General features: G+C 33.3%; 1 protein-coding gene across 1 annotated transcript in view; it reads right to left on the bottom strand.

The window, feature by feature from the left end:
- The window catches only part of LOC124361899 (potassium voltage-gated channel subfamily KQT member 1), a 402,353-nt gene that overhangs the window by 20,500 nt on the left and 354,805 nt on the right, over positions 1 to 27,048 (bottom strand). The window contains exons 6-10 of the mRNA XM_046815954.1: positions 26,336 to 26,479; positions 24,968 to 25,078; positions 20,145 to 20,348; positions 7,541 to 7,700; positions 4,184 to 4,310 (exon numbers count right to left, since the gene is read on the bottom strand). Coding sequence (XP_046671910.1) covers positions 4,184 to 4,310; positions 7,541 to 7,700; positions 20,145 to 20,348; positions 24,968 to 25,078; positions 26,336 to 26,479 — 746 coding nt within the window. The remainder of the gene's footprint in view (positions 1 to 4,183; positions 4,311 to 7,540; positions 7,701 to 20,144; positions 20,349 to 24,967; positions 25,079 to 26,335; positions 26,480 to 27,048) is intronic.

Raw genomic sequence — 27,048 nt, 5'->3', positions numbered from 1 at the left:
TCCAGCCACTTTCAAGATTTTTGAGAAGCTAGTTACCGGCCTAATTGTAGAATTCACACATGCTAAGAATATATATATATATATATATATATAATTTTAATAAACATTGAATCGCAAAAAGTACTTGCTCCGCAAATAAGGCAATTGCCATTTATACAATTTAATGTATATATATATATATATATATATATATATATATTAGTATGTATATATATATATATATATATATATATTTCCATGACTCAATCAGGGTTTAGAATGGGTCACAACACATGCACTGCCTTGGTAAACTTTTCTGTAGTTTTCTTTCAAGCTAAAGTCAAAGGAAAACTGAGCACCCTAGTGATACTTCATTATTCTTAGGATTTTGATTCTAATAGCCATGTGATACTGTTGCAAGAAAAAATATATCATTATTGATTTGGTGAATAGGAAATCGAGTGGTGAAATCATATCTGGAGGACCGATGCCAGGACGCAAAACTGGGGATTGAAACATCTGAAGCTTGGACCTGTCTGTTCAATTTGTACACATATGACTTCTCTAGATCCATACAGAATTGCGAACCTTATCTGTATGTGGATGTATCTGCATTTGCATTATGAGCCAAAGTTAGCAGCGGATGTCACATTTCTGATCCACACTGACCTTAACAATATTTTAAGATGGACAACCGATAATAAACTGAAACTTAATATAGGCAAGTGCAGTGTTCTCCATGTAGCACCTTAAAACTTAATGCAGATCCTCCTTGTAAGTGATATTGAGGTTAAGCTTGGCGACGAGAGTTTGTCCGTTTGCAACAAAGTAGACACTCGGAGTAGTTTTAGATAAAGATTTGTCTTTTCTGGATCATGTTACTCGCGGTAGCCCATGTGCTATGTGAAGACTGGGGTTTCTGTATAAGTTCAGAAATCTGCTACCAGAACAAAACTGCAGCTAGTTCTTGGTCGTAGCAGTAATTTATTATTGCTATCCTGCATATAGGAATGGCATTTTTTGGGAGAATGTTCAAAGAATTCAAGGTCTACAAAACACAATTATCCATGTAGTTATTTTATAATAACAATATGATTACTTGTTCCCTTATGGAGATACTGCCTAATGTTTCCAATGGATACTATTTGCAGGATTCATAATATTTGTGGCTCAAAAAATTAATAGTCACTGGGGACAGTACTTGCATGAATAACTGAAGTTTCGGGATGAGATCCCAGAACGTCAGCTCCAATTTCCCCATGTAAGACTTAAAGCTGGCAATAAGGGCTTTTACTACTTTGGGCCGATTATGTACAATGGCCTCCCTGGGTTCCTTATAATGTTTGTTCCAAGAATCGTTCAAGCCTAGGTTATAATAGTTTGTAGCGTAGTAAGTAATGATATAAGTAATAACTAGAATTGTTCTGGAAACCAGATATAACGGAGAAATGCTTGCAATAAAAGACATTTTATTTATGAGTAAAATGCTTTTATGAGGTCAACTGGATTAAAGTTGCAGATGATAAAAGTTTGTTTACATAATGTTCTAAAACATTTTCTGCTATTGTTTCTATGGTTTTGATTATATTTAAAATTGGTCAAAAACTTAATTGTTCTGTATATAAGAAACCATTACCAAGAAAAAAAATTTAATTGTACTTTCATTGCTGGTTTGTGCCACTTTTTTTTCAAAAACCAACACTACGTAAACTACAACTTATAAATCTAAAAGATCTTCACATCATTGTAGCAGATCCCAGTTGACTCTTTGATCATCACAAATCGTACCTGATTTGGATAACACCATCTGAGGAAACGGAGTCATCACCATCCAACAACAAGTAACCATACCACATTATCAATATCTGTGAGCTCATTCCTTTACAACTATAGTATTTGATTGATTATTCCAAATTTAATAATTATTACATTTCTTTCCAATCTTTAAAATTAAATATTGATACTTCTGCCTTAAAGTACAAAATCCACGAATTTTAAATTTGAATTCATACATAACTAGATTTTTGTTCTGCATTTATTAACTTCTGAGAATTATATTAACCTTTTGAAATTGTTTTAAAACATTTATCAATTATGAACTTTTATCTTACCATATATTAATTGAAATTTAATTTGTTGTCTGTCAAATGTACCATATGTCAAATCTTATTTTTTTGTAGCAGGAATATTTATTAATAATTTCAACTGGTTTTTTGTTTAGAAAAATATTTCTTAATAAAATATTGTTATAAGTTTACAGTTGTTAGAAATAGAAACATTCCCATACAAATACTTACGATACAGATCTCTTAACCTATCTACTTTATAATCATATAGAATAGCTGGACAAACTAAGTAATAAACTAACAACAAACTAAACAAACTAAGTTTTAAACTAAGAGTACTTAAAACAGTGCAGCCTACACAGCTCTGGTTTTGGTTATAAAATTTACAAGACTGCCTAGGAGAAAGAATTGAGTAAGAGCTTGACTTAACACTTTTACCGTATCATGAAATTACAATCGCTTACAGTATCATCCGGTCTCACTGACCTGAGGGAGGTTTTTTGCTGTTTTTGGGCTATTCTTGTTGTTTAGCTCAGATTTAAACACAAAATATATTTACAATTATTCCCTGTTGATAAAAAAACTGCAATTAATATTTTTTTAATTTTTTATAATTGCAAAAAATTACAAAATTTAATAATTTGGGGAATTTACGATGGACAATTATACTCTAGAATACTGGTATAGTATAAATCTGTATTTACAAGTATCAGAAATACACATACATTTTTACCAAAGCAATTAAAACTAAAAAAGGCATAAGTACATACAACAAAAGTATCCACAGATTTTAGATATTCTGAACACATGAAATGCACAACTTTCTGCTGCACTCCAAACAGATGGGTTGTCCGCATTTGATACATTTGTAATTGGTTTTTCTTTCCCTAGCAGCTGGGCACTTGGAACATGTATTCCGTTTTTTCCAGTTTGTCATTAGGAACATATTCATTAGGATTTGCAGCTTCTGTTTCTCCAACGTACTCCGTGATGACGCGTCTAATGTCTCTTGGCAAATTTTGAATTTCTAGGCGTCTTGTCATGTGAGGCTTTATAAGTTTTAAGGTCAGAGGTTTTATGAATTCAAGTCTTGTAATTAGTGGATTGTTACCTAAGGCTCTTGCTCTTGCAGTAGGCCCGGGTAATGGTCCCCTCAAAATGTTATGTTGAGGTGTTCTGCGCTGCTTGGGTGGCTCCTTTCTGCACCATACGCTACCATCTTTCCCCCAAAAAAGTCATCTTCAGATTCCTGAACCAAATAATTTTCGACACTATAGTGGATGTCATCTTCATCTTTCAGTTGGGGTTCATCAACAGCAAAACTATCATCACTTTCACTTTGGTTTAGTTCGTTATCAGACACTACATTGTTTGGATCTTCATCCGAATCGTCAACAGGCTCATCGTCACTATCATCTCCTTCAACGTTATGTAGGAGTTGTAAAAGTCGCTCGTTAAATCTTCCATCGTTCACTCTTAAAATTTCCGAGTCACTCATGACTATAACAAGTTATAATAAAACATAAAAACAATAATATATAAACACATAATAACTATTCACACTTTAACCGTATCACCCGGTATGACAGACCGGTAGAATAGTTACAGTAACCGTATCGTCCGGTACAGTAGACCGTAGCGCACACAAAATAACAGGACTGATTCAAGGTCAAACGCCCTAGACAAACTAAAACCAATGAAAAACGGCTCAGGAGAAACCAATTGACAGCTACTGAGCGTGGAGGGGGCAACCGTACACCAGAAGTGCCAATTTCAGAAAAATGAAATTCCCCTCCGGTCGCACAGACCGGTGATACGGTAAAAGTGTTAATAAGATACCAGATTCTACTCCCAAGTAGTCATGTACATAATAAAATTACTCCATTATCCTCAACACTACTGCTTGAACAGAATAAAAGGGTGCAAATCTAATTCTTATATGATATATTTTTGTTTTGTATTTTCTCTGCACTGTCTCCAAAACGGTGAAGAATACAGAAGTTCGGAAAATGGCGAAAGAAGGTCATTCATCATATCTCAAATTACCAAATGAGTACTTGAATGAATGGTGTGGATATATCAAATTTCAGTATATAAGATGAGACTGTGTAATGAAATCGTAATCGTAATGAACTTACGTTGTAACTCTCTCCGGTTCTATCTCAATGTCCATTTCGTCACTGGCAACTTCCGTGACGCTGCTGGTTTGACTGACGAAACCCCGCCCACTCCCCCCACCCTCTCGCCTCAGTCTGTTTGGTGTGCCTGCAACATCATTCTGGGTTATATCTACGCAAACTGAGATTCATCATTAAAACAAATAAATTAAAAGTATGATAGAAATGTATTGATAAAAATTATTATAAAGTAAATATAGTTTGAATTTAAACAGTTAACCTAAAACTGGTGGTTTTAAAAAGACATTCTCTAATTTCTGCATCCTAGTCCGCCTCACCAGGAGACCTAAGATTGGCACATCAACAAAGACTTTGGCTTGATGTTAAAATGTCTCTAAATATCTTTGAGTCATTGGAAACAGTTCCATCCCTGCACACTATGTTTGAGCCCAGTAGGAATTGGCTTTCAACATCAGAAAATCTTACTTCGTTACCGAGATATCTTCAAAGACAAAAGATGGTCATGTTAAATCTCTATCTCACACACTCTTGCTTCCATCTCACTGAATTCAGATCTGGAAGAAAGAAGATTTCAACATCACACATTCTTACTTTGATACCAAGATATCTTCAAACCTAAGTGATGGTCATGTCAAATCTCTATCTCACACACACTCTTGCTTACATCTCACTGCATTCAGAACTGGAAGAAAGAGGCTTTCAACATCAGACATTCTTACTTGGATACCGAGAAATCTTCAAACATAAGTGATGGCCATGTTAAATCTCTATCTCACACACACTCTTGCTTACATCTCACTGCATTCAGAACTGGAAGAAAGAGGCTTTCAACATCAGACATTCTTACTTTGATACCGAGATATCTTCAAACATAAGAGACGGTCATATTATATCTCTATCTCACACACACTCTTGCTTACATCTCACTGAATTCAGAACTGGAAGAAAGAAGATTTCAACATCCGGCATTATTACATTGATACCGAGATATCTTCAAACATAAGAGACGGTCATATTAAATGTCTATCTCACACACTCATGCTTGCATCTCACTGAATTCAGAACTGGAAAAAAGAAGATTTCAACATCCTGCATCATTGCATTGATACTGAGATATCTTCAAACATTGGCGATTACCATGTTAAATCTCTATCTCACACACTCTTGCTTGCATCTCACTGCATTCAGAACTGAAAGAAAGAAGATTTCTACATCACACATTCTCATTTCGATACCAAGATATCTTCAAACATAAGCGATGACCATGTTAAATCTCTATCTCACACACTCTTGCTTACATCTCACTGGATTCAGAACTGGAAGAAAGACGCTTGCAATGTTGAGTTATATTCACAGTAAAAAATCTAATGTATATGCTTTATCTGGTTATACCTAAAAACTTAAATACTTGGGATCACAATCAGAAACATTTACATAGATACAATACCAAATGGTTGAAATGGCAAGATCATGATTTAATCCTAAAATCTAGACAACCCAAGTCATCTCAAGGCCCTTAATATATCTCCGGAGGTACTAAAAAAACCAATCCTTAGGAAGGGAGACTATAACCCTCAGTATATAGGAAAGTAACACAAGTCAGCAGATATCTGGATGCTCAGTCTCATCATAATCCAGACCGGAAATTCATATTAGTGGATATATAAATTAATAAAGCAATCTACATATCAAATGAACATTACAGAGAGAAAATTTTATATGTTACACAGATTAATGAAGATTTTTTGACAAAATATGGAGGATGTTATGGAGATAAAATATCAAAATTGTATTCAGGTCAGCACCAAAATTGAAGAACTCTTTGAAGTGGACCAGTAAGGACATGGTTCCTCTGTGTACATCTTGAATTTACAAAATTTCATACAGTTGTGGCTCGTCGTCATTGGGGAAACAAAACGTGTAATATCTACACATGTAAATCAACACATTAGGCATACGAAATGTCATTATATATGGAAACATCGGCCTAAATGGAATACATTTTAAAACCAAAGACGCAACAAAATTCAACATAACAAATATCAGCAAAGTATGTATCCTTGGATATACTATGAGTACTATCTAAGGATGATTAGAGAAATTTCAGAAATATATCATTAAATGGTCAACAAGTAGGTGGCCTGTGATAAAGAGGTCATATTAGTTGTTGGATTTTATCAAGCTTCAGCCAATCATGATGAAGCTTCGCCTCTTTCAACTCACCTGTACAGTTGGATCGTATTACTGACAGTTTCAGCTTAGTATCTAGAAAGATGACTGATTTCAAGAATTAACATTTGTTTTACCAAATTTTTTACTCTGTGTCTACCACAAAACTTGGATGTTAGTAGTGACATTGGCCACATAAACCTAAGAGCTATAAAGTATTACATGTTGCTCTATTAACTGTTAGATGTTATGATCCAGAAATGACCTTTTAAGTACTAAGGATGAAGTGTACTATAAATAACTAAAGGCTTAAGGTACGAGTAAATAGTCCTTCAATATCAAACCTTTGACAGAGTTTGAAAGCTTTTCCAAAAGTGGTTAATTCCTTGCAATATTTACATCTGTACTTTCTTTTCCACACTTATTCATACATTCTTCTTCAAAGTTACATGAAATAAAACTAGTATTCACTATTTTATAATGACCTTTCTAAAAAAGATACTCAATCCACTGCTGGGTACAATTGATAAGATATCTTTGTTAAAGAATTTTACCACTGACTCCAGTATTAAACTGACACAGAAAAGTTAGTAACATGGATGATATGAATAATAATTGTCTCTCCTATATCTATTTCTGTTACTGAGAATTAGTTTTGCTGCTCAAAAAGTTTTTTTCTGTAAGCGAACTCAGCAGTCCGGTTTATAAATATTAAACTGCATTAAACCTAGTTTATTGTTAATTTTTATTTTTTGCATTGTTATCTATTTATCATTTATTGAAAATGAAAATGATAATGAAATATGCCTTTATTCAAGAGGCGGAGTTAGGCAGAGGCGGTGTATTATGGGATTTTAAAGGTGTGATAGGAGTAGGCCTTTTAGATATAAGAAAAAGTGACTTGTCCATTGCATTGTCAAGTGCTTAAAGACAATAAAGATATCTTGATCAAATTAAAAAAATAATAACATAATTTAAATTTAGTATTATAAACACACTGAATCAAAAGCATTTTTATATGCAGTTAAAATAATAAATAAAAAAATATGTGTTTTTGTGGTCTAGTTGGCTAGAATAATTTACAGTCGGTTGAAGCCCCCTGCTTCACCTCGGTCTCTTTGGACTTTACTCTCATTGCAAAGTTTGTTATCTCGTTGGTTTACATCAAAATCTTCACTGAAAACTCACCAGCCTTAGGCTCTTCAATGTAAAACACCACATCTCCCTCACTCTCTCTGCGGTTGTTACACTCTGGAGGGGGCGGTGGGGGTTGCGGTGGTTCCATCTTGTTCCGAGATTTTCGTCTCTTCAGAACACTGGCCTTCTTAGCTACTTGGAGCATTAATGACTGAAAAAATGGCATCTATTTTACACCAAGACTACATCATAACTCGGACATCCTTCACTGAAAATTAATGCAGGAGGGAACACTGAGAGGTTTTGAGAATTACAACAGTTTCTGAAATTTAACTACCGTAGTCTACTGTTATTTCTGACCTATAAATACTTCCCAGAGATTTGAATGTTTATATCTAAAGCATTAAAATTTCAAAGTACTCTATTGGAATGGATCTATTCTAAAAACACTGTATTGTAAATGCTCAGTAATAAAAATTTTTAACTCCTTCGATTTTAACCAACTCCCAGTGAAAAATATTGTTTTAGAAAACCAATTTACCTCAAACTATTGCTGATTTTGTAATTGATATTGTTAAATTCCAGCATGAATGTATTTAAATGTGAATGTAAGGTAATGTTAGATCTAGTGTTAAATATCGGACAGGGCTACCTGAGTTTTAGTTTACTATTGTTAAAAGCAGGAAATGATGCAATTCACTACAACAAAAATTAAAATTTTAGAAAGAAATTTACTCATATTCAGAGTTTAGTTTATAAAGTTATTAATTTGATTTTTTATAGTTACATTACGAGAATGATAGTTTTTTGCATACAAAAATCTTTTCAAAATCTCGAAGGGGGTCAGAGCCCCTATGGCCCCTTTCCCGGATACACCACTGATATAAGGGAAGAGAAGTAGGGAAGTTGTAGGCAGGTAAACATAATTTTTCAACATAAAGGGTAATGTGTGGTTGAAAATATACTTGGAACATTATTAAGCACTTTAAATGGCATAGAAAGAACTTCATACACCTATATGTTAATTATTTTATAAAAAATATAATACCACACTTCATACACCTATCGTGGGTTTAGAATAAAAGGGTACTAAGTGCACAATCCTAAAAATTTTCAGGAGGGAGCATCAAAGATTTGACATATCGGTTTGAAATTGTTTCAGGCTCAAATAACTTGCTTGTAGATTTTTTAAATGCTATATCATCTAAAAGTTTGAATTATTCAATTAGTTAGTGGTAAATGATTAAAGTTCTTTTAAAAAATTAAACTTTTGTTTTCAGTTAGAACCTTATTATTTTTAATATTTTAATAATATAACATAAAAAGGTTCCAAGAGGTAGTTAGAACTATTTTATTTAACTTTTTTTTTTATGTGCTTATTTAAAAAAAGTTCTATTTACTAGTTAGAAACTTATATTAATCTAAAATATAAGCAATCATTTAATGTAAGACAGTTCAATGTACCACTTAGAAACTCTATTAATATTAAATGAAATCACAATATTATTTTTTCCACCTTTCAGTCATAAGATTAATTTCTAATCTTTATAACACCAGAGCATCATATTTGAATAGGTAAAACAAAATAAAACAAAAACTACAATTAGTATAGTTAATTTTATTATTAACAATGTCGGTATAAAAAATTTACAAAACTGCACTAATTAACTTAAGTGCTATGTCTATCACACCTGGATTGTGAAAACAGTAAATAAAAATTTGATATTTCTAAGAGAGTTTTCAACACAATGTTTAGTGAGCATTAAGAATTACTTGATAATACTCCCTATTACTATAGGCATAAATCTTTCCATTCTTTTTTAAATTCCCTCTTCTTTCTGGCTTCAGCTTTATAATGCCTTGTACTGTTCCAGGTTCTTCATAGCTTATATATTCTGTTAATCTTTCTGAAGTCTTTCTTCTTTTTGATGTTTCTCATAGTTGGTTTAATGTTGACATGCTTCATTTCTTGCCCATGTAATTCATTATACTCAACCAATCCAAAGACTTGGGATAGTTTTAGTGAACTTATAAGTGTAAAGGGTATAGTTTCATATTGAGCTCTTTACTGGATGCTGCAAAGTCCAAAAAGTCATTTTCTGTCATCTGCAAAACAAATAAGGATTTTTCCGGTTAACAATTTCAAAATTCTCATCAGACTTTACAGGCGAGAAAAACTCAGTACCACTAAACGCTTTTTCAATGTGGCTGTGAATGTTGTCTACTTCTTGGACAGCTCCATGACCAGGTGTTGAATAATTCATTGTAATCGATGTGAGTTGAGGATTGTTTTTTAAGAATCAGCATCATAGCCCCCGTCATCATTTGATTTCTGTTTTGAGGAAAACACATGAGTCACTCCGCAAGTTATCAAGTTGTCGGTTTCTGAAAATCTAGCAAAAACTTTCTTCACAATTTTATATACAGCGCTGGCAATATCATTGCCTGTACGACCACCTGTTACTCTGTCCACAGAGCACAGTAAACTTTCTTACCATTTTTTGTTTTCAAATGGGCAGTTAAGTTGTAAACATTTAATTTACTAAAGTAAAAAAAACTGCTAATCTCAGCTCTTGGGCAAGTAATTACATTTTCTTGTAAGTCAAAACTTAATACAGTTAGCATCAGAGTTTTCCACGATCTTTATGTCTTGCTTCTCGCATAGCATTTTTCTCTGCTACATGAAGTTGGTATTTTTCTGAATCTGCAGGCAACTTCCCTCTTTAAGACTCACCTTGTGCTCTTCACACGTGTCACAGCGATCACTTTTTGGAAAATGGAAATCCAGGTTAAATTCTGTTAAGAATATTCTCCTATTACATTACTCTCTTTAATAATAGTATCAGGATGTTTTTCAACAAAAGAGGAATACATCTTAGAAATATTTAATGAACTGTCTAAATACTGTTTAGAGGAATTCTTTCTGCAGTAATGTGATTCCACAACTGGGAAGGATTTTATATGTATCCTGACATCATTTTTAGCGTAAGCAGGAATCACAGTACTTTTGTTATGTCCTCTTTGGTCATTTTTTGGTTAGGTCAGTCTCAGGGTCTTTCTTAAGATGGACATTATAAATTGGTTTCTGAGAAATGCTTAAAGTGCTTAAAAAGAAGGTTTTACAAACCTGGATTCTTTCATTGTTAATATTAAAATAGTATCGAAAAAGGAAAAACTGACGTCTTGATACAGAGTTTTCAACACCTTTATTTTGTTTTCTGGCTGTTAGCGATCTTTCAGTAAGATTTTTTTAAGAACATGTACTTCTCATTTTGCGTCTTTAAAGTATAAAAAGCCTTAAAATACTGCCTGTCTTTCATCGCAAGTAATCTTCTTATTGCAAAAGAATTTGCAATTGTTTAGGCAGTCTTTTTTTGTTTTAATTTCTTTTCTTATGAATTAGTTTACCTTTTTGATTGATATATTCTTCCCCTGCCTGGTGTTTTCTTTTTCCTTTGGTTTATTTTCCAGTTATCTGGAGTTTGTAATCTTTTCCTAGGCTTCTTCTGGACAGGCAAGCTGTCAATATCATCTGGAGTGCCTTCAGTGATTGTCTGTTGAATTTGTTCGTCCTCAGGAGTAGGGTGAGGAGACTTGTCCGGAGTAAATACCAAAGTTTGTACTGATTCATTAGAAGAAAGTTCTGTGACAAAATCACCTTCATTAATGCTTTGTGTATCTTCTTCAATAATTGTAACTACGTTCCATCTAGTACATTTAAAAAGTCTTCTTGCACTTCGTCACAGTTTTGATTTGCTGTTATGACTATAAAAATGTTCCCTTCATCACTAAAAAGTTGCCTATCATGGTTGTCCTCAGCGAGTTGGTCATGACTGTCCTCAGCGAGTTGATCATGGTTGTCCTCAGCCAAGTTGGTCATAGTAATTATCCTTTGTGGTTTCATCATGGTTGTTGTCTGTGATTTCATCATGATTGTCCTCTATGATGTCATTGGTTATCCTCTGCGGTTTCTTCATGGATGTCCTCCATATATTGCTCAAGGTTATTGTGTGCACCATAATTACTGGAATAAAGAACACAGATTAGATTAGGTAGATTATAAATACAACCTAGGTAGGTAGGTTATTGCGTAGAACATGAAAATGCAAATACGTACTTATTCTTTACAAATAGCCTATCTATATTTAGGTAGTTATTGGTTATCTCAATAGGAGTTAATAATTAATTTGTACTGAATTTTGGACTGTTTGTGTAATTTCATGAAAATTATTGAAAATCCTATATTAACACGACTTACATTTCTGAGTTACTTGGGATCTTGTATGTTTACACATTCAGTGGGATATTCTTCTACTTGTTCATCTTGGATGTCATCTTCCTTGTTCATTGGGATCACCCTTTGTAGGAACATAGTTGTTGTTTAACATTGATCAAGATTGCTCTCTGAACCAGCATTGCTAAAATCAAAGAAAAAAATTCAGAACATACATGAATAAAACTAATGGAATTATAACCAAATGAAAAACACTATAGACTTTAATAGAAATTTTGATTGATAAAATCATAGCTATTTGAATAAAATACACAAATTTAGCATTCAATTTGGATTTCTGGTATATAGCCATTTACAGTTTTAATGTTGTTTTATCTATGTTAATGGTTTAGAGCAAAAACATCAGTATGGGTTATTTTAGGTTAGATTTCTTTACCTGTCAGAAGTGAAACTCTGATTTCTGGAGGCACACTGATCTTCACTATCATCTAGTGCCTCTAATATTTCACTATCGTTTAGGAACTCATATTAGTTATAAAACATCCAATAAATAATATTACAGTTTCTAGGAAAAACCGCAAGCAAAATAACCTTAATACATTGAATCAGGCTTTTACATCAGCTGATAGAACCTTACTGCATTGAAAAAGATAATTCATTTAAAAATAACATGGTTCCATCTGCAAATGGAACCTTATTGAACTAAAAACTATTTGTTTTTGGGACCAAAAAAAATATGGTTGTTAAGTTGCAGTTAGAACTTCTTCAATTGTAAAAGAGTGACTTTAGCAGATAGAACTATCTTATTTTGCTTATTATTAAATTATCAGCTGACATAAACCAAAACAGATGTTTAGAATACATTCAGTTTGTCAGTTAGAACCTTATTACACCAAAACCTCATTTTATGAAAAAATGTCAGTTAGAACCCTTTTATTCTAAACCCACGCTATATGTTAATTATTTTATAAAAAATATAATAATACCACTCACTAATTGTACTGTGTAGGTATGAAAAATGTAATGCAACAAAAACTATATATATATATATAATTAATATGTAAACGAACTTACATTATTTGCATGCAAAAATGAATGAATGTGGGTGATGATAAAAGATATAAATTTAATGACGTGCCAGAATGTATACGAGTAAATGCTACATGGTTCTCATACAAATACAGTGGTAAGAAGATAATTAAGTAACTGAAATCTATTATATAAAAAATACAATAGGTTTATTTTACTGTTATTCAGATGGCGTTGATAAACTTCATTACTTTATGATTGTTACATTGATTTGGCACTTAAGTCATACAAATATAACTGATATATTAATAATCTAATAATACTTTTGCTGTTACGAAACATTTTTATTTGTAAACATATTGCTCATTTGGAGGTTAACAGTAAAGTTTCAGGTTTAGTAACAGTAACTTCTTAATTGACAGTGTGATTATGAAAATGAACATTCACAGATTAACATATAAAAAAACAAATCACTCACCAAAAGATCTCACCAAAATCTAATCTAAACTGTTACATTAATATGTCCCATGTTGGGACACTGTGGGGGAGGGAAAATAAGTTCAAGATCATTTGGGTTGCTAAAGTCAAAAAATGTTTAGATGATTTTCATGTTCTTGCCGTGGCCAGATAATTTACCATAGTAGTTTTCCATTGGCACTACTGAGCAGAGGTTAAGTTGAGGGTTCAGTTATTTTCAATAAATTTAATAACAATAACATATCTAAAAATGGATTTTTTTCTTAATTTTCCAGCAACGTGTAAGAAAAAATATACAATCTTCACTCTTCTTTCAAGCGTCATGCAAGCTCGAATACTGATTTTTGCCAAAATTAATTGTTATCTTTTAATTTAAAATACGTTACAAAATGATAATGATGGGTTTTCGTAATCCGTATGTGTTTATTTTTACGCTACACTGCTATGCATAGTAGCAAGTCTAATCTTGGCTTAGAAATATAAAAGATTAGTTAATCCTGACATGACATAGATGATACTTAAGGCACCATCCATCAGATGGTGCAGATTACAATAGGTTTTGTAGTGAAGGTAAGCACCTCAGATTCCTGTCTTGATCAATATCATAATCTGTATGATTACACAGCTATTGTTTTTTCAAAATTAGTTGATAACATTATTTGCACAGGGTTGATAAAGGGTCACATCTAGTTAATAAAGCCTATAGAATTATAAATAATAGCATAAAGGCTATAAAAATGTAATTTTTCAATTACAAGGTAATTACCACAGAAAAGATCAAATTAAGCCCTACTGGAACACTGTCCATAACGTGATCTGACGTGTTCCATGATTTAGACGGTCATTCCTAGGAACTACCATTGCTGGAACACAGTGCTTCACTAGTGAAATCTATTGACTGATTAGGAATTATCCACCTAAGCTATACATGTAGATTTAGATTTTTTTTCATATCACTAGTAATTAATAGCATAGACAGGAAACCATGTAATGTAATCTTAATTATTGTGATTCATAATTACTTCTATTGATATTGTTACATTAACCCATTGACCTACCAGTTTTACCAAAAACTTAAGGTTTCGTTTTATTATGGTTTTCTAAATCTTAAAATTGATTATTATGGTCATAATTTGATTATACATGCCTTGCAGAACGTGAAATGATAAAAATCAAGTTTTTTTATATTAAAGACAAAATATGCAAAAAGAGGTATTTTAGTTCTGGTAAACTTATACAAGAATATTGATTGTTTCAACTTCCACTCAAGCCAACCACCGATAATTTAAGATGAGCCCTCTCACCAATGTTACCAGAGACCAATGACTCTCATATGCGTGTACACCAGACCGTTAGCTATGGGAATCGAAGTCACGACTCTAAGGTCTATTCCCACATCTGAGAGTAACAACTTTCACCACGCAGCCATTCTGACTTGTCTTGAATGAGCACACAGATCATTTACGATTTCCCCTATATTGATTCTTCTTCTTGTACTTCCAGCAAGGATTTATGGTGTGTATCATCGTTTGATAGAAACGTACCATCAGCGTAGGCCAATGGGTTAAGATAGAAAACTATCAAACCTAGAAGAACAGTATCAGTTTAAAATTAATTAGTTAATCAAAACTGGCTGTGATAATGGAATGTCCAGCCAAACGTCTTTGAAATCATCTCACTTTATGGGATTTTTAGTCCAATCTACAGACATCTAGGTTAGAGGATCAGAATGCTTTCATGAGTGAGACCTTATTTACGTGTCTCAGATTCATAGGAAAGAGTGGTTACAATGTACAAAACTCTATGGGTCCAGAATACTTCCACAAGCGAGACCTTTTTTTGTGTTTCCGATTCATTGGAAAGCGTGGTTACAATGTACAAAATTCTACAGTTCCAGAATACTTCCATGAGCGAGACCTTATTCATGTGTTTCAGATACATAAAAAAGCGTGGTTACAATGTACAAAAACCCTATGGGTCCAGAATACTTCCATGAGTGAACCTTATTTATATGTTTCAGATGCATAAAAAAGCGTGGTTACAATGTACAAAACCCTATGGGTCCAGAATACTTCCATGAGCAAGACCTTATTTATGTACTTCAGATTCATAGGAAAGCGTGGTTACAATGTACAAAACTCTATGGGTCCAGAATACTTCCATGAACGAGACCTTATTTATAGTTTCAGATTCACAGGAAAGCGTCGTTACAATGTACAAAACTCTACAGGTCCAGAATACTTCCATCAGCGAGAACTTATTTATGTATTTCAGATTCATAGGAATGCGTGGTTACAATATACAAAAACTCTACGGGTCCAGAATGCTTCCATGAGCGAGAACTTATTTATGTGTTTCAGATTCATAGGAAACTGTGGTTACAATGTACAAAACTCTAAGGGTCTAGAATACTTTCACAAGCGAAAGCTTATTTATGTGCTTCAGATCCATAGGAAACTGTGGTCAATGTACAAAACTCTATGGGTCCAGAATAGTTCCACAAGCGAGACCTTATTTATGTGTTTCAGATTCACAGGAAAGCATCGTTACAATGGACAAAACTCTACGGGTCCAGAATACTTCTACGAGTGAGATCTAACTTATTTTTTAGGTTCATATAACAGAGCCTCAATGCATTGTTTCAATCTAAGGACCTCTAGGATATGGGTCCAGAATGATTATAGGAATGAGATCTGATATTTCTCAGGTTTATAAATGACTATTCTACTATTAAAAACTTCTAATCTTAAGCTTTAATCTATGTGAGTTATGTGAAGTTAGCTACAAACTAATGAATATAGCAGCTACCAAAAACATTTACACCAAATTAGACCTTGAAAATCACAAAAAATGTTTACTTTTAAACTTACAACACTGTTTATTCTTTGTGTAATATACTTAAAATTCTTAGCGTTTAACAGTGCAATGTAATTTTTAATGGTTGTATCTCCATCAGCCATTTTATTTTCAGGCAACTAAAAATATGTATGAATTATTGATCTAGAATTAGATTTGAAAAGCAAATTAAAGTATTGCATCAGCTAAACTCATATCAGATCATTACTTTCATAAGATTTAAATCTTCTGATAGACCAATAGAATATATCATATACACAGTTACACTTCCTTGAATATTTTGATTATTTCATGTACACACATTTGATTATAACAAAAATGAAAAGTTTTGTATATTTGTATTCAAATTAATTTAATATGACATGTATTCCATACCCACCAGAAATGAAATATTATTTTAATTCCATAATCCCCTTGGATTTTAGTGAAGTGGATATAGTAGAGGTATCTTGTTGGGTGGGAATTTCAGCAGAAGGATGGCATGCTACAATTGGCTTTTACCGATTCTGGCATGTCACTTATGAGTCATCATGCCATTGGATGTTCTTAATTGGACTGAGCAGTCAAGGCTGGGTTTGAAGGGTGTCATCACACTGACAAAGAGCTCCCAACTTGTTGATGGAACTGTCATTTGCAGGCAAGGTTAACGATGTAGGGATTGGAAACACTAATTGATGTTTTGGTGAATACAACATTATAATAAAACCATAGAATTTTTTTTTTTCGCTTTTTGTATACAATTATTTTAGATTATTCTTTGTGATTATGTGTGTAGGCTACTGAATATGATATAAATTTGTATTACAGTCATTTTTTTATTAATTTGTAAAAGAAAGACTCACTAAATAAAAGTCCTAGTCAAGGAACTGATATTATTTTTCAAAGCAATTGTTGAAATCGTCTTTAAACTGTTACCAATGATTGAAGTGCAGATTTGAAGGCCCCTTCCCAAATTTTAACAAAGATTATAGCCTACATAGGTGTAGTAATTGATTTTAACTTATATTTGTATCAAAATGTCTATTAGGTTTTTGAAAACAAATGTACTGTCTTAATTTGATTTTCAAACAATGTGCTTCTTCCATTTTTCGTGATTGTTGAAAATCACTCCTAAATATTTGAACAATACTACGCTACTACGCATTCAACATCTTTGCAAGGACAATGGTTATTATATGTATTGCCACATTCATTATGATTAAGTTTGAAAGAAGAGCCAGTAACATTACTCAGCAATATTGCCATGATTTTGTTTCAGAGATGTTCGAAGAAAGAATATTTTGGTCAAGCCATTTTCTTAATACTGATAGATCTTCAAGTGCCTTTATTTGAGTTTCCAACCAGTTCCTCCACTGTTAAAAAATCACAGTAACATCTGTAAATGAAATTAACTTAATATTTAGACGTATGTTAGGGATATTATTAATATAAATTTTTTTTAAAATAGGACTTAGTGTACTGACATGAATCATGCAATAACTGACTGACAGTACTTCGCTGCTCACCCCAAAGACAGGCACGGACTGACATTCATTAGTGAAGTAATTATCAAACTACCTGAGGTGCTGCCCCAAACACCAATGATCTCACGTTGTATAAAAGTTTGCCGTGATCCATGGAATTAAAAGATTAATTGGTCATTTATGGGCATCACTCACTCTGAAAACCTCAGCTTTCAAAAATATCAGATCTCTAGAAGCTACCAGTCTCTGAAATTAACTGGCATTTAAAAGACTCTGAAATGTGGTCTCTGGAACTACGTAACTTGTCCCACTTTCTGATATCCCGCCTTAAATTTGCTTTTACAGTTAAATTCTTGAAATATTTCGGTCTTGCTGTCAACAGCCATCTTCAGTCAACAATTTAGGTGATTCAAGATGGCTCGCTCCACAGCAACGTTTCGACATGGTACTTACTAACAGCAAAATTTGCTCCAGGAGGATTCACTTATAGCTGGTTTATACCTATTTCTCAGCTTCTTGTCCTAAGAGAACAAATAAACCCACAACATTTAGATGCTTTCTGCAGAATTACTTGACCTTACTATGTTCCCATGAAGCCTATAGCTTTTACAAAAACTTTCCAAACTAGTGAAATCATCTAATCTTTTGAGTCTCTGGCCCCTAGTATCATACAGGCTGGGATTTCCCTATACATCAAAGGTTATAGTGTTGAAACTTCCTGTGAACCTGTGAGTGTGTTATTCCAGATAATAGCAAATCTCAGAATCTGGTGCTTCTAATCCAGAGGTGGGTGAGATGATAAATGATCTTGATTTTTCATCCTCACAAAAAAAGGCATTTTACAAAACCTAAATACCCAGAGGCTGAGGAAATCTAAATAAGAATGAAAGTTAAGAACAAGAAATAAAAAATACTTATTACAAGATGAAGAATGAAATAGGATAGGCTCTTTAGTAGATGGGAGAGGAGGATTCATACAGGAAAAGAGTAAGGTGTAAAAAAGAGCTGATTTAAATAGAGTTCTGTGCACCAAAATGTCAAGAAGTCAAGAAGTCTTCATGTTGAGTGATGCTGGAGCAATTTGGAATGTAGATTGACCCATGGGGTGTGAGGATGTCTAGGCACAATTGAAAGTGTAAAAAGGCTGCATGTATCTAATAGTCATACAGGTTAAGAGTGCGGACATAATGGAACATCCAAGAGCCACTGGCACAAAGACAAGACCAATATCCAGGAAGTCTGAAGACCAAAAGAAAGAGAAGAGGCCCATATATCTTACCCAAACAAACACTAATCAGACATTGCTTTTCAGATTAAATTTTAATGGTAAGAAAACCTTCCAAATTAATTAATTGCTGGATGATGCACTGGGAACATAATGCTTTAGAATTCTGTGCTTGTAGATCTAGTGAGCATTAGAAGTCTTAAGGTATCTGATTGGGAGATTGGATTGAACATATTATTACCTAAAACCGTAGCAATCTAAATATACTGTTCTTTGTATTTGATATATTATTACTGCATGTTTCTTGTGCATTATATTATATTAAGATGACAATCACTAGCATAGTTTTAGCATAGTGAATTACAAGCGTACATGTAACATTAATATTTTACCACAAAAGCATTTTAAAATTACTAACACATATTTGTGTAATATAGAAAAAATGAAAGTAAAAATTTGATTATATTATTAAACAATAGGTGATAAGTGTGCTAGCAAAATAATAATGTGTGTGATTTTTTATATATTTGTTTTGCAGTCCATCAAATATAAATAGTAGTGTACCTGGGATGTAATGGAAATAAAATATACCAACTCTCTACTGTGCTAGCAAAATTTATTTTACTGTGAGGAAGAAAAAAAATCTCTAAGCTCTTTGCAAACAACAGAAACAGAGGTGCATTAGCTGAATTCAAATTAGAATAGTTTAAAATAATGTACTAAACTTGTAGTAACAAAATGTAGTGTACACAATGTATAATGATCCGTAATTAGTAACCAATTATATAATTATCATGTATTATTTATTGTGATTGTTTAGTATGAAATCGAACATGAATGTTTAAAAGTAAATTGAGATAGTGAGAAGAGTTATAGTAAATTTCAATAAGTTTAACCAAATTTATGGCATGTAACTGTCACAAACTGACTTGTTTGCCATGCAGAGAAATGCTCTTTCTGTCCAACAATTTACTACTATCAGAAGCTCAGAATAGTAGTGTTCCAGTTGGACTAGGGAGCCATCTTTCCCTCATCTAGTGCACTCCTCATTTCCAAACAAGACAGTTCCTAACAGTACCTAAGTTTTTTATAATTCTATGATGTATAATACTCTGTTAGCAAAGCAATGTTTTTGTATCAAGTACCAAAAAAAATTGGTGACATGTGTTTCTTTTTCTAAAATCATCATAAAAAAGTGACTGGTTAAAAAGAGAGCATAAAAATTTTAAAAGTGACTAACTTGCATCCCCGGAATTTTGCCGCAAACCTGTCACAGAAAAATGGTTTCATAAATAAATACAATATTTATGAAGTGAAGACATTCAGTCTGGGTGAATGTCTTAAGCTGATGCGTACGGGAGGTTAACTTACCCTCCCAGAGCCTCCACTGTCCTTGGGGTTGTGAGGCTCCTTGACGTAGATGTTCCACGTTGCCTGACTGTTGAAGCTCTTGTCCGCCGCATAACATCGCCACAGACACTGGATCAACATGGCTGCTGCAGGGATTTGACGGTTGAAGTGTTTCTGTCTCTGTTTCTGCTGAACTTTCAGAGCAAACCCAGACCCCAGAATACCCTGAAATAAAGTGTCACATACAGAAAACTTAAACATCTCATTCAAATCTCAATCTTAGATGCGTACTTATACATGAAAACTATCCTGAATAAAAAGTTACCTAAATGAATTAAAGGCTGGATGTATGATCATATATCCAAACCAAAAGTATCTTCATTGTCTTACATCCAGTTTTCTTTATCTTCATATAAATTTTCAATCAGGTCTGATCAATTTGAATAATAAAAAATCAGTCAATTCAGATGGAGTGGTTACAAAGTTTTCAAAACCTCATTGAAAGGACCGCAGGATTTCGGACATTTGCCATTGTTATATGTTACAAAAGGTATAATACTTTCGCCTGTGCTGGGGTGATGTGTGATTGTGATCCTCATATTCGTGATTTGTGCTCGGGACTTGCATTCTGTGCAGTGACAACGCCTGGACTGGACTCCACGCAGCTTTTGGGTATGTTTTAACCCCTTTCTTTGTATCTTTCAGTACTTTAATTTTTCATGTATTAATATATCCCCCACCTGACAATGAGAATAGATTCCAATCCTGGAAACCTTGTGTTACACCTGTTGTAACATATAACGATGGCAAATGTCCAAAATTCTGTTATCCTTTCAAATCTTCCATCATAGAAAACCTTAAACTAATTGAAAGCATCAAACTGATTAGTCCAATTACATTATATTAAGCTGATGAAGTTTGTGATGTCAATAATTAATTTACTTCCAATTATTTCACAATTACATCAATTTTTGGTTGTATTAAATATTTTTTTTAATCAAGAACGTAGCCAGGACAAAATTTGGGGGGGTCCAGAAAACTGATATTTTCCTGTAGTGGACAGAGAGTAAGGCCTCATTTTATTCCTTAAAAAGTTCTTGAACCATTTTGTTGAGTATGATCTTTCAGAAGTACATGTAAGTAATACTGAATTATTTAAATAATAATAATCGTTTACTAAAAAAGTAACTGAAAACATTTAAAATTTGGGTGAGAGGTTTGAACCCTTTGGACCCCCTCGCGGGCTACATTCTTGTTTCAAACCATTTACTGAAACAACATAATGTATACTAAGGTGTTAGTTGACCACAAGGTTACTCTTATAGGATGTTACATTTTACATGTCGTATTTTCACTAATGACCTAGAAATTAATATTGGTAAAAATCAGCATGGATTATTGATTCCAGTGTTGATTTAAGCAGTGAGTTTATTTTATCATAGTGTTGATCAGACCAGAAGATTAAGTTGACACAGGGGTTTGAGGTCATTTTGACTCTCTAATCAACTTAATTGTAAGTATGGTAGGTTTAAACAGGTTTTGACACTAAATATCAGTACTTCTACTTTTGTCAATACTTTATTTTGTCTTTGTGATACTCATAATTGCGTTTACAATTCTTATGAACTGTAGAGTTGACAGCTAGCTGTAATGAAATGACCTCGAGTTCTCCCCCATACTAACAATGATAAACCTCTTGAATTTTTACACCCTTATCTATGATAGTAGCATTATGGGATATGTCTCATTTTGAGATTTTATTAATACACATCCAAACGCTGTTTTATTCGTAATAATAAGTATAAGTCGTGTAATTGTTCTTAGTTTATACTGTTTAATATCCAAATGATGAAGTACCAAAACTTTTGACACTTATTTCTGAATAACCAATAAAAATATAAAAAAATATAAAAAAGTGTTTAGATGTATACTAATTATATATTTTAAAATGAACATCTTCCATCTTTCTAAGACTAAAAATGCTAATAAGACTACATGAGGTTTACCGTGATGATTGTTCTTATGCGTTTAAAATAAAATAGTCACCACTTTATCAGACTTCTCAAAGTTTTTTAATTCACCTATATATTTTGGCCCTAAAAGCTTTTGTGTGACTAAGAATAGTTCTGAATATTTCCTAATTGCTTTGGACACTAAACTATCATATTTACTCTTTTATTTCTTTTTCTTTGAACCATTTTCTGTTCAATAGTTAAATGTTAGTAAGAGGCTCTTGCATGCAATAATGTAGCCAGGAAAAAAATTTGGGGGCTGGTGAAGGCAACTGATATTTTTCCAAAAAAGTCAGAAAGTAAGGCCTCATTTTGTTCCTTAAAAAGTTCTTGACCCATATCTGTGTTGAAAACGATCTTTCAGCAGTACATGTCAGTAATATTGAATTATTTTAATAGTTATAATTGTTAACTAAAAAAGTAATTGAAACAATTAAAAATTTGAGAGATCCGGACCCCTTGGACTCCCTTGCTGGCTACGTTCTTGCTTGCAAGACAGAAAACAACTGAAGCCTGTATACCGGCAATCTACTCATGAAGGCTTTTTCCTATAGCCCATATCTATTTTCTTTTTCTTTCATTTATTTTTTATAAGATTACATTTGACTTGTAAACAAAACTTTTCATTTTAGATATATTTTTAATTTTATTTATTTCATACAAAATTGGTAATTTCCAGTTTAATGATGTAATTTTTCTATGGAAATAAATGTATATTTGTGATTTAATTGCAGATCATGCAATATTCTTTCCACATTGATCTGGAGCACATATACCAACAAATTTTAATGATACAGAAGGCTTAACAAGGATACTAGTTTGTCAGATTACATCCGTATTATTAGTGGACTGTTATAGATGAGTGAATTAACAACTCCGATATCCAGTTTCAGGGAATTTGGACCCCTTCACTAACTGTTCTTACCTGATCCTCTTCATTTCTTTTAGTTCCTATAAAATTTAAGTGACAAGGTGCCAAAAGTTTTTAGAGCTAAGCTTAACCTGTTTGTTCATGTGTAAAAAATCACATAGGGATGAATTAAATTAAGAGATTCATGTTAAAGAGATTCTGAATGGATGTGGACTCAATTTGACTGTTGACTGAAGCTTAACTGTTCTCTATGGCTCTGACTGCCTAATGATGCAACAAACCTTTTCTGTGTAACCATCTTCACCTTTCTTGCTTTTTGCATCATGCCTGGTTTGGATGCATCTACTGGTCAACTCCAGCCTTTGTAGAAGATTCCCATTTTGAGTTTGCATAGGCTTACTTTGTTTGTAATGTTTGGAAAAATATCTTCAGAAAAAGTGTGGGTAGAGGACTTTATAGTTTGACCTGATGGAAAATCCTGCCTGAATGGCAAGAATGGTCTCTCCTTCAATTGAAATTCCGGATCAGGATTAAGTTTAGTTTTTTCATGTACAAATCAACTGCCTCTCAAGAAGAATATGCAAAACCTGAAGAAGGAAACATTTAAGTAAGCAGAGCTAAATCTGTTGCTACGAATCAGAGAATGCCGCTTCTATAATACGTTGCCTTAGGACTCATGGTATTCGCAAGCGAAGAAGAGGAGGAATCAGCGGAGCATATTTGGCTAAATTGTCCTGCCATATCAAAAATTTGGAAAAGATTCCTGGGTGCATATCTCCTCAGCCCTAAAGACATCAGAGAACAGGAGCCTTCAAATCTGATCGGCTTCTGTAAAAGTCTCAGATTCTGAGGACACAAATAAAAATAAGGGAGGCGCCAAAGGTCCTTTTAGGATTAACTGCGAAGACAATTCATCTCTTTCTCCCAGGATAAAAAAAAAAAAAAATGGTATTCGCAACCAATATGCATCATAGTTGTGCCTATTTTGAATCAACTATCGGACATGATAGTTACTTCTATAGATAGGTATAGTAGACAGTGTTATCCTTACTCTTGAAGACCTCAGTTAAAGATTATCTGGAGTTGCATTTACTGTAAATAAACTTTATGTACTCGTACCAAATTAGATGTGGAAGTGTAAGGGTTATACATCAGCGCACACTTAAGTGTCTAGCTACACTAAAGTAGACTATCACTTTCAGTGGCCAATTAGAGATTAATATAGAGTTGTATTTACTGTGAATAAATTACTAGAGCAACTCGAAAAAAATATTCCGATGGTGACTGGTGCTTCCTCCAAATCCCCATTTTACAACCTATGGCCAACACTTATTTAAGTTTTATATGTATGAACATATGTCTCAACATATGTTACAATAAACAAACACCATCAGCTGTTACCATAAACAAATATACTTACGTTTGATTTCATTCTGTTTTGTAGACAATTTGTAATCAAGGCTCTTGTCACCTTATTGTGGGAATAGCTTTGATGTGTTATCACCAGCTATTGTGTCATTGGACTATTTTCATGCGGAATAGAATATAAGTGAAAAGTAGAGGTCGCACAGCAATGCTTATCTAGCTAGAGTATGTAGACATGATGTTAACACTTACATTTGCAGTTACAAATTAAATAATCATTGCAATAGACTGAATGTTGTGGAGGAACAATTTTACTTAAAACTATGTTGTGAACTTATACAATGTATCTTGACTCTTGGACTAATTGTATAGTTGTGTTTACTATAGAATTAACTGATGCATGAAGACTGTAAAGGTATATAACACCATCTGTATAGCTAGAATGTGTTATATTCCCCAGCATTCAATTGGAGTTTATATAAACACTGTGAATCTGCTATAAAAATTGAGAGTTAAGTGTTAAAAAAAGTACACAATTGAGAAAATATCTTGAAAAGCAATAACAATTTAAAACACAATTTTTTACATGTACTTACAGCCGGTAAAGCAAAAAATGATATTGCAAAAACGCTGAAGCATGAAGCTACGATCTTGCCCATCCAAGTTTGAGGTACAGCATCTCCGTAGCCTATGGTGGTGACTGTTATCTGAAACATACAGGAATATACTACTACGAGAAAGTAGTGTCTAAATTGAGTTATTTATTTGCATCTAATTTTCCAAAAGCCTAGATTCCTAAGTAGTTAAATAAATACTTGCGATATCAATTGGAACAACTCTGGAAATAAGCTATTGTAGTAATCTCAAATTATAGTATATTACAAATTTGAATTTTGAGGCAAAGCAAGATAGCTGCCATAATCCAACAATGCAGGAACAAAAAGATGCCATACAATTTCTCAGTCAGGGGTGTAGCCAAAAGGGGGTTCAGGGGGTCCAGAATCCCCAAATTTAAAATGTTTTAATTATTTCTTTAGCAAACGATTATTATTAGAAGTATATGATTCCATATTACTGAAATGTACTGCTGAAAGATCATTCTCAACATTGAAATGGGTCATGAACTTTTTAAGGAACAAAATGGTAAAACAGTGGTTAACTGCACTTGCTTTACTTTCTATACTGTACACTTCAGGAAAATATCAGTTATCTTGACTCCCATTCAACATTTTTTTCTGGCTACATTCTTGTCTAAGTCAAGGAATCTCTAGAATGTCAAAATTTGTAAATAAGGAATATTTCAAGCAGTTTTTGAACTTTTTTCAAATAATACTATTTACAAACCTAATTGGTAACAAGGACGTCGCCAGCGAGGGGGTCCAAAGGGTCCGGACCCAATTCTCAACAAAGAAACGGGTCAAGAACTTTTTAAGGAACAAAATGGGGCTTTATTCTCTGTCAATTACGGGAAAATATCAGTTGTCTGGACCCATCCCAAAAGGTGTTTCTAGCTACCTTCTTGACTGTTAACGATATTTTTAAATGGTACATTTATGAATATATATTGGATGAGCAAATAACACATATTTTGGCCATTTAAATTTTATGTCAAATGGCATTTTATATTAATATATAAGATTATGCAATACACATAATTGTTTACTACATTCTGCATCTAGCAACTGGAATAAATTAATCTTTTGGAATAATACGAGTACGTAGCTAAAAAAATAAAGCTGTGCAAACATTTTTCCTTCTTCTTATAGAAATCTATTCATTCTTCAGACAGCAAGAATTTCTTTCATTGTTTCTAAATTATATAGTAGCCTGCTAAATAACAATAATTGGTATTAGTATTTAATAATTTATAATGATTATAAATTGTATATGCAATAAAATTTAATAAAATAATTAATAAGTGTAGTGATACAGTAATATAATATATTTTATAGGTGTGTACTTACTACTCCCCACCATAATGCGTCAGCATAACTGGCAAAGTCACCGGTTTTCCCGTCCGGACCTATGGCATCTTTTTCTGCGAGGTACACAAAATAGCTGCTGAATATCAATCCCAAGAATCCTATGTACAAAGTCGTTATTAACTCCTGCAACACAAAAATGTTCAAGAAACCTTCAGTTGAGCGAAGTAACAATAAGTAATTAATTATACTTAAGTTTTTCAAGTGTAAATGATTTTGCCCTGACAGCTTACAATGTTTTGACTTAACCCATACGATACAACTAAGGAATCAGAGGTTCCCCAGGATAGTTCACTTCTGGCTGATTTAAACCTTCCAGTTGACAACCCACAGTGGGTTCAGCAAAAACCGATGTGTCACTTAAATCTGGGCAACCTTGAGGATGTCCAGGAGTGGCAAATCACTAACCGCAAATGTTGAGATACTGGAGTGCAAGGGTAATTGGATAGGTCTATTCTTCTGCAGGAGATTACTGTTGGAGGTGGTGGGGTTTGTTCCATAAAAGTCAAAGGTTTTTTCCAGCCTAGACAAGAGTGTCCCACCTCTTGCCTGCTTTGACTGGACAGGTTGGTTCAGAGCTGGCTTCTCCTTCTTGCTAGGGGTTGTGACTTGAGATTAGTGCCCTAAACTTTTCCTCCTGAATCTCCACAGGAGGTGCCCCCTACTCCCAACCTTACCCATCCAATATATCCTGT

Source organism: Homalodisca vitripennis, chromosome 5, assembly GCF_021130785.1.
Source record: "Homalodisca vitripennis isolate AUS2020 chromosome 5, UT_GWSS_2.1, whole genome shotgun sequence".
NCBI lineage: Eukaryota > Metazoa > Arthropoda > Insecta > Hemiptera > Cicadellidae > Homalodisca > Homalodisca vitripennis.
The sequence above is the reverse complement of the archived record's forward strand: the minus strand, read 5'-3'. Positions and strand labels throughout refer to the sequence as shown.